Genomic DNA, 8,614 nt, shown 5'->3' on the forward strand with positions numbered 1-8,614 from the left:
ACCTGCCCCGGGCCCCAGGATTCTGGAGTGGCCGCCTGGGGGTCCTGGAGGCAGCTGGTTAACCCCTCTGTCTCTCCCTGTACCGGGCACCCCTATCTCGCCCTGAGCTCTGCCCTGCCCCGGAGGTCCACCAGGGTGGCTGCTTCCTTCCAGCCCATGAACACCGAGGTCTCCAGGTTCTAGAACCTGGGAAACTGGTTGCTTTCTCATGATGAACAGACACTAGGGGGAAGGGATGGTCCTGGTCAGAGGTCCAGGCCCCTAGCTCCCTCATTTGCCCTCAGGGGTGGGTGGGCAATTGGGGAGGCTGAGGGGGAAGGCTCAGCATGCACCCCCACACTGGTTCGCAGGAAGAAGGCCTGAATGATGTGCAGGAGATGATCAAAACAGAGAAGTCCTACCCGGAGCGTCGCCTGCGGGGCGTCCTGGAGGAGCTCAGCTGTGGCTGCTAGTGAGATGCACGGGCAGGGCAGGACGTGGTGGGACTAGATGGCGGGGACCAGGCCAGGGCTGGGTAGAGAGGAGGGATCTACAGGCCTCCTGGAGCTGGGCAACTCCCCTAAGCCCGGCTCCCACCCGCAGCCGCTTCCTCTCCCTGGCTGACAAGGACCAGGGCCACTCGTCCCGCACCAGGCTAGACCGGGAGCGCCTCAAGTCCTGCATGAGGGAGCTGGTGAGGACGTGGAGCCGGGGGAGTCCAGGGAGACTCTGGCGGTGGAAGGGGAGCACCTGCCTCCGAGGTGAGCTGAGCCCACTTACCCACCTCTCCGCAGGAGAGCATGGGACAGCAGGCCAAGGCCCTGCGCGCACAGGTGAAGCGGCACACGGTGCGCGACAAGCTGAGGCTGTGTCAGAACTTCCTGCAGAAGCTGCGTTTCCTGGCGGACGAGGTGAGCGGCCGCCGAGGGCACCGCACAGAACCGGCCTGGCCCAGACCCGGGAGGAGCTGGCATTCGGACCACTCTCGGGACAGACTGGGCCAGCGTGCTCTTCCTGCTGCGCTCATGGGAGGGGAGGAGCTCCAGCCCTTGGGCTTTCCCTCCGCACCCTCCGCAGCCCCCACTTCTCAGGCCTGGCTCGAGGGTCAGCTGGGTTCAGGGGGCTCCACTTACGAGGCCAGATCCCCCTTACCTTCTGCCCCCTGCTGCCACCGCAGCCTCAGCACAGCATCCCCGACATCTTCATCTGGATGATGAGCAACAACAAGCGCATCGCCTACGCCCGGGTGCCCTCCAAGGACCTGCTCTTCTCCATCGTGGAGGAAGAGACCGGCAAGGACTGCGCCAAGGTCAAGACGCTCTTCCGCCAGGGGGCGAGAGCGAGGCGGGCCAGTCTCCAGAAGGGAGCAGCTGTTCCACCTGGGTCTGGCAGGCTTGAGTCCATGGGGTGGAGCCCTCCAGTAGGGGGTGTTCAGAGAAGAGCTGGAGCGGGGTGGGAAGGGACACAGGATGGCCCAAGCCCCTCTACTCCCACCTCTACCCCCAGCTCACTGGGGTGGCTGTGAAGGGGTGAGGGTAGCTCTGAGCAAGGCCTCCCCAGTCCCCTGCCCTTCCACCACCTGTGGGCCCTGGCAGCTGTCAAGCTCCTGGTCACCATGCCCGCCCTCAGCTGCCTGGGAAGCGGGGCTTCGGCTCAGCGGGCTGGACAGTGCAGGCCAAGCTGGAGCTCTACCTATGGCTGGGCCTCAGCAAGCAGCGGAAGGACTTCCTGTGCGGCCTGCCCTGTGGCTTCGAGGAGGTCAAGGCAGCCCAAGGCCTGGGCCTGCACTCCTTCCCGCCCATCAGCCTGGTCTACACTAGTGAGTGAGGATGCCTCTACCTGGGCAGGCCCCTCACTCCCGGCCCTCACCCTGGGAGCAGCTGCAGGGCTCCCGCTCCCCGAGCCTCAGCCGGTTGTCCCCCGCAGAGAAGCAGGCCTTCCAACTCCGAGCACACATGTACCAGGCCCGCAGCCTCTTCGCCGCCGACAGCAGCGGCCTCTCCGACCCCTTCGCCCGCGTCTTCTTCATCAACCAGAGCCAGTGCACAGAGGTGAGGGCCTGGGGAGGGGGTGGCTCTGGCTTGGAAGCACTGAGGCCTGTGAGTTGGAGGGGCTCCAGAAAAGGCCGCCAGGGGCCCTGCCTTAGGCCAGGTCCCTCTGGTAAAAGCTCTAACTGGGGTCACATTCACAAGACGGGGGGGCCCAGGAGCAGACTGCATGGTCGCCTTGATTTCAAGATCTCCAGAAGAGGCAGGGCACTCGACGCTCTGGCCCTGGGTCCCTGGAAGCTGCAGAGACCGGGTGGGTCCTGCTTGTTGTGCACTGCCCACCCACCCCGCTCGTTACCTGACCCCACCCCCACACCGTAGGTGCTGAACGAAACCCTGTGTCCCACCTGGGACCAGATGCTGGTGTTCGACAACCTAGAGCTTTACGGCGAGGCTCATGAGCTGCGGGATGACCCCCCCATCATTGTCATCGAGATCTACGACCAGGACACCATGGTATGGGTGGGCTCTGCCACCAGGGACCCCCAGCAGCTACAGTTCCCTGCACCCCACCATCTGCACTACTCCCGGCCACAGCCCGACCCACCCCCAGAGCTCCTGGGCAGGTCTTGCTGGTGAGCTGGGAGTCTGGGCCGCTGGCCAGTCCCTCCAGGTGCCGGCTGCTTACTCGCTCCAGCCTAACCCCAGCTGACGCCCTTCCCAACACGGGGGTCCTCTGGATCCAGGCCCGACCAAGTCCTGCCGTCCCCACCTCCCCAACCCAGGGAACCCTGATCCTCCACCCGCACCTACAGCAGTCAATAACCCTCACAGCTCCCCATGGAAGGCTCTGCAGTGGGGCATGAAAGATTAGGGTGACTCCTCAAGAAGTGGGGAGCCACCTTCCTACAAGCCACCTCAGCTGTTGAGGTGCCCAGGGCAGCTCTGGACTAGAGGAAGGAGGACTTATTTCTAGTCTGAGTCCTGCATCTGCTGTTCACTGACTGCCTGGCCTTGAAGGAGTCCGGTGGTGCTGGGGCCTTGGTTTTCCCCATCTGTAAAACGGGATGATCGCATCTGCCGCTGACAACATCTCAGGCTGTAGTGAGGACCGACATGTTTGGTTACCAGCAAATGCCGACAGGCCATCCCGGTGGTTTCATGTCAGGGCAAAGCCGACTTCATGGGCCGGACCTTCGCCAAGCCCCTGGTGAAGATGGCGGAGGAGGCGTACTGCGCACCCCGCTTTCCGCCCCAGCTCGAGTACTACCAGATCTACCGCGGCAACGCCACAGCTGGAGACCTGCTGGCTGCCTTCGAGCTGCTGCAGGTGAGGCCGCGGGGAGCAGAGCGGGCCGGAGGGGTCACTGCCCTTCCCACCCTGCTGCGAGGCCAGACTGCAGGTGGGGCTGTGGTTCTCAGGGAGTCTGGGCTGCTCGGTCTTCCCTGTCTCCCCAGGTCTCATGGGAAATATATGGGGAGGGCTCCCCTCTTCCGAGGCTCCCCAGTGTGTGACCATGACCCATACCCCTAGATTGGGCCAGCAGGGAAGGCTGACCTTCCCCCTATCAATGGCCCAGTGGACATGGACCGAGGTCCCATCATGCCTGTGCCCGTGGGCATCCGGCCCGTGCTCAGCAAGTACCGAGTGGAGGTACGTGGGCCCCGCAGGCCTCCCTGTCCCTGTCCTTAAGGCCTCCACTGGCTCCTCCACCCTGGCTTCCTTGTCCCTCTCCCTTTCTGCCCATCAGGGGCATTTGTACCTGTCACCGTTGGGGGGTAGACTCGGCAGGTCTTGGGCTTCCTCACCCACTCCTCGTTTTTCACGTAAGGAGACTAAGAGTCTTGGAGGGGAAGTGACCTGCCCAAGGCACCCCCAGAGCCAGCAGTGACCGAGGCTCCTAACCCCCATCCAGTACGCACCCCTGTCTGCACCGAGTCACGCCACCACGCTCCAGGACCGTTCCCAGCCCCCTCCCTGTTTTCCCTCTGTGCCCAACCTCACCCTGCACCCCTCCTCGCTCCCTTGGAGACACCCCCTCATCGTCTCCCTAGCCCTGGCCCCACCTCTGAAACTCATCCCTTGACTCACGCCCACCCCCAGCCTGATCTCCTCCCAGGTGGCCCAGCCCACCCGCAGCTGGCACCCTGACTGAGGGGCTGTCCCCCACCCCCAACCAGGTGCTGTTCTGGGGCCTGCGGGACCTGAAGCGGGTGAACCTGGCCCAGGTGGACCGGCCGCGGGTAGACATCGAGTGTGCAGGGAAGGGCGTACAGTCGTCCTTGATCCACAACTACAAGAAGAACCCCAACTTCAGCACCCTTGTCAAGTGGTTTGAAGTGGTGGGTGCAGGCCCAGGGGGTAGCAGGCGTGGTTCGGCTCGGCCGGGCTCTGCTGCCCCCGGCTCTGAGGTTCAGGCTCCACGTCCCCCCACCCCAGGACCTCCCAGAGAATGAGCTCCTGCACCCGCCCCTCAACATCCGCGTGGTGGACTGCCGGGCCTTTGGCCGCTACACGTTGGTGGGCTCCCACGCCGTCAGCTCCCTGCGGCGCTTCATCTACCGGCCCCCAGACCGCTCGGCTGCCAGCTGGAACACCATGGGTACGGCCCCCAGCCCAGGCCTGCTCCACCCACCCACGGAGACCGGGCCTCCCTGCAGCCTCCTCCTGGCCCAGCCTGCACAGCAGGGCCTCGGGCTCTCTAGTTCACCTTCCCCGTTGTGTTCCTTCTTTTCTCCCTCGACTGTCCTGTCCCTCCTCTCCCTTCAGAAAGCTCCAGAATCAGCTCCAGGCCTCGGCCCCTTCCTGCCACTCAAACTCACTGTTCCTCCTGCTCTTCCCTCTGCCTGTCTGTCTGTCTGTCTGTCTCTCTGTCCAGGCAGGCTTCTCCGGGGCTGCCGTGTGCTTTGCAATGGGGTCCCCTCCTCTCACCTCACAGGTGAGGTCGTGGTGAACATGGAGCCAGAAGTGCCCGTCAAGAAGCTGGAGACCATGGTGAAGCTGGACGCGGTAAGGCGGAGTGCACGACCGTGTGCAACACGGCCACGCGCGGCCCAGGCCTGTGAGAGGACAGCATGGGCGCCCTCCTCCGGTGTGCCAGTGTCACGGGCTCGCCTGCTTGTGTGTGCAAACGGCTCCATCAGAACACTGTCCAGGAGGCACACACGTGTGTGTGCATACACGTGATGTGTGTAAGTGTGAGCATGCACAAGCATGTGGTGTGTATGTATAAGAGACTGGAGAGCTTCAAGAGAGGGAGGTAATGTCTCCCGTAAACTCCATGACGACGGATTCCTCGGAGAACGCCGTGTCCTTTCCAGGGTCCCTGGTTCCCACCCCAGACATTCACAGACGGCGCTCCCAGGCCTGGGTGGGGGAAGGATTTCTAGGTGGAGACTCCTTACTCCTCTGGGCTTCTGGACCAGGGCCTTTATCTGCCAGAGGGACACCGTCCACCTGGGGGTTGGATGTGGAGGAGGCCTAGGCTGGAGACTGCAGGGGAGGCACGAGGGAGGCCAGCCTGGAGCAGGCCACCCTGAGGTCCAGACTCTGATGAAGGGCTGGGCGTGGCATCCTGCTCCACATCCTTGGCATCCCATCCTTGAGCTCACATGCTTCGTGCAGCCGGGCATCTCCCAGCTGCTGAGGCTGAGTGTGGTCTGAAACGACCTCTCCTTGACTGTAATCCTTAACCCCAGAGGGTCCAGCCAGCAGGCAGAGCTGGCACTGGCCATGGGTCGTGGGACAGGAGAGCAGAAGAGGCCAGGCGTGCAAGCCTTGGGATGGCTCAGCCAGGAAAGCTCACTACGCAGGGCTGCAGTTGGAGCCCGAGTCGCCCTCGCTCCCAGCCTTCTGAGCCGCTCCCTGCCCAGCCTGTTCCTTTTTGAGAGGACAGAATGCCCCCAGTCTGAGGCTATCAGCAGCACCAGAGAAAAGATGGCACCAGCCCAAGCTTCCCCATGGTCCCGGAGCCTTGGGCTCTGGCGGGCATTCAGATGGCATCTGTCCTTCACGGCTTTGTGGCTGTGCGTGCCTCGTAATCGTGACAGCACCTGCCTGGGGAGGGGAAGGCGGAGCTGAAGCCGACCTGGCTGGCCGACCTTGCTGAGGCCTCCACCCCTGACTCCCACACAGTCACCTGGAGTCTAAGGATGTGCCCGTGTGCAGCACCCCTGCGGCCAGTGTGGCCCCAGCACTGACCACTCATACAAGCTCCAGGGTGGTTCTGATGCGCCACCAGGGCTGGGAGCCACTGCTCTGCGGGGTCCGAGAAAGACCCTAGAGACAGCCCCACTGGCAGCGTGCTCTCGGCAGCGCGCGGTCGGCCCGTGGGCACTGGGGCTCGCAGCACCCCATGCCGTCCATCCCGGGGCCCTCCTTCGTGTCCCTGTCTCCTCCACGCCCGTGTGGCTAATCCTGCCCATCTCCTTCGTCTCCCTCTGCAGACGTCCGATGCCGTCATCAAGGTGGATGTGGTGAGTGTGGAGTCACGCAGGGCCCCAGGGCACCAGGGCCCTCCATGGGCAGCAGTGTCAGCCAAGGGCCAGTCAGGGACAGAGCCCCCCCCCCACCCCGGCTGCACGGGCCAGCTCACCCTCCAAAGAGGCGGAAGGAGAGAGCTGGAGGGCAGCAGGCCCCTAGTGCCAACCCTGCCTCGGCCAGTGGCCCGTGCTGGCACCCGTGAGCCTCTCTGGGCACCGTCCTCACAAGACAAGGCCCTGTCCCTTTGGCACTGGTGGCTCCACCCAGCCTCCCGGGGCCCGGGCTTCCTGACAGAATGGGCAGGGGGCCCATGGAGGGCCAGGGTGCAGGGGCGCACACAGGACTCGAGACCTGGCCAACCTGCAGGCTGAGGAGGAGAAGGAGAAGAAGAAGAAGAAAAAGAAGGGCACGGCGGAGGAGCCGGACGAGGAGGAGCCGGACGAGAGCATGCTGGACTGGTGGTCCAAGTACTTCGCCTCCATCGACACCATGAAGGAGGTGAGGCTGGAGGCAGGGCTGGGAGCCGAGCGGAGTCAGGCCAGGAGAGGGCGCCCCCGCCCCTCACTCAGACCCTCCCGCCCAGATCCTCCCACTCCCCCCGACACTGCTGGCGCCCCACCTCCATGAAGGAGCGTTCAGAGCAGCCTTGTCCACATCCTGGACACCCGAGCTCAGAACTCACTCTCCCTGGACGGTGCTCCCGTCTACCTTCCCTGGCTTGGCTTCCTTTCGTCCTGGCTCATGCATTCCTTTTATTATTTTTTAAATTATTTTTTCATTTGACTTTATTTGTGCGTTTATTTTAAATTTTGACCAGAGAGGGACAGAGTAAGAGAGAGAGAGGGAAAGTGAGAAAGCAAACCGCCAGGCCCAGGACTCGAACCACGGTTGGCCATGCGGGAGTCCAGCACCCTCAGCCACCACGCCACCTACCGCTCCCATTCCACAAACACCTCTTGAGTCTCCGATGCACCAGATATCATACTAGAGGCCACAGGGGCCAAAGATAAGATGCTGTTCCTGCCGAGGGGCCCCAGTTTGGCCAGTAAACAGATACTTAGGGGTGCCATGTGATCACAAAGCAAATCAATGCCTGGGGACGTCAAGGAAGACTTCTTGGAGGAGGTGACCCTTGAGAGAAAAGAGAGAAACTTGTGCTCAGAGGCCAAAGGAAGAACCGCTTCTCAGTGGTGCTTCCAGATCTTCACACCATTTCATTTTACACGTCTCGGTCACGTCACTGTGAAAGCTCCTCCCCGTGTGTGTATTGGGTTCTGTCTGCTGAGCCAGACTAGGAGTTGCAGACAGTGCGTTGCCCCTCTTTCGCATTCACCTGTTCTCCACACTGCCTGGCTGGCTCAGGTGCCCCTGATGGGCAGCTGACCAAAGGGACCTGTGCCTGCAGCTGTGTCCCTGCAGGGGGTCCTGGGCTCGCCCAGCCTCGCTCTCTCACCAGGCCCTTTCTGTGCCCCAAGCGGGCGTGTTTCCCACCCATAGCGCACGGATGAAGCTGCTGTGACAGGTCCGAGGGGCAGAACCAGACACAAGTTTCTTTCTCACATCATAGCCCAGAGGATGGGGGTTAGGCTGGATGGTGACTCGGTGTCAGGGCCTGCCGTCCCGCCATGTGTCTCCCCTCTGCAGGGTTAGAGCTGGCTCGCCATCACGTGCTGATTCCGGTGCACGGGAAGGGGTGGAGAGAGAGGAGGAGGCCACGCCTCTCCCTTTCAGGGCCCTGCTCAGGGTGATGCACAAACCACACCCACTTGCACTGGCCCAGATCTCCAGTCCTGTAGCCACACTTGCCTCCCCTGCAAGGGAGGCTGGGAAATGTCATCTCAGTGAGGTGGCTGGGTGACCAGCAGAACTGCTAAAGGACAGGGGAACAGATCACTGGGAATACTAATACCTTCTCCCACCAGTGACTCCTGGCCTTGCGTGGCCCAGCGGACGCGCCAAGAAGCTGCCTGTCTCATTTCTGCTCCTGTGATGTTCACAGACTGCCACTAGGTGGTGGTGGTGACGTGGTTGAAACCTGATGTGTTCTTTCCAGTCCACTGGGTGTACTGAGTTGACATTTTCTTGCTCAGCTATACTTTTCTTTCTTTCTTTTTTTTTTTTTTTTTTTTTGGGGGTTTTTGCTTTAGGGGGGGTGGGCTCCGGG

The 8,614-nt window shown here is 62.4% G+C and overlaps 1 protein-coding gene across 1 annotated transcript in view; it reads left to right on the forward strand.

Annotated features, from left to right (window-relative positions):
* Positions 1 to 8,614, forward strand: part of OTOF (otoferlin) — a 109,706-nt gene that overhangs the window by 89,248 nt on the left and 11,844 nt on the right. The window contains exons 21-33 of the mRNA XM_006162226.2: positions 583 to 673; positions 774 to 890; positions 1,157 to 1,318; positions 1,609 to 1,798; positions 1,906 to 2,030; positions 2,349 to 2,483; positions 3,136 to 3,297; positions 3,502 to 3,621; positions 4,149 to 4,310; positions 4,408 to 4,570; positions 4,907 to 4,977; positions 6,414 to 6,443; positions 6,817 to 6,948. Of these exons, the coding sequence (XP_006162288.1) occupies positions 583 to 673; positions 774 to 890; positions 1,157 to 1,318; positions 1,609 to 1,798; positions 1,906 to 2,030; positions 2,349 to 2,483; positions 3,136 to 3,297; positions 3,502 to 3,621; positions 4,149 to 4,310; positions 4,408 to 4,570; positions 4,907 to 4,977; positions 6,414 to 6,443; positions 6,817 to 6,948 (1,660 nt within the window). The remainder of the gene's footprint in view (positions 1 to 582; positions 674 to 773; positions 891 to 1,156; positions 1,319 to 1,608; positions 1,799 to 1,905; positions 2,031 to 2,348; positions 2,484 to 3,135; positions 3,298 to 3,501; positions 3,622 to 4,148; positions 4,311 to 4,407; positions 4,571 to 4,906; positions 4,978 to 6,413; positions 6,444 to 6,816; positions 6,949 to 8,614) is intronic.

Source organism: Tupaia chinensis, unplaced genomic scaffold (assembly GCF_000334495.1).
Source record: "Tupaia chinensis unplaced genomic scaffold, TupChi_1.0 Scaffold139757_1, whole genome shotgun sequence".
NCBI lineage: Eukaryota > Metazoa > Chordata > Mammalia > Scandentia > Tupaiidae > Tupaia > Tupaia belangeri.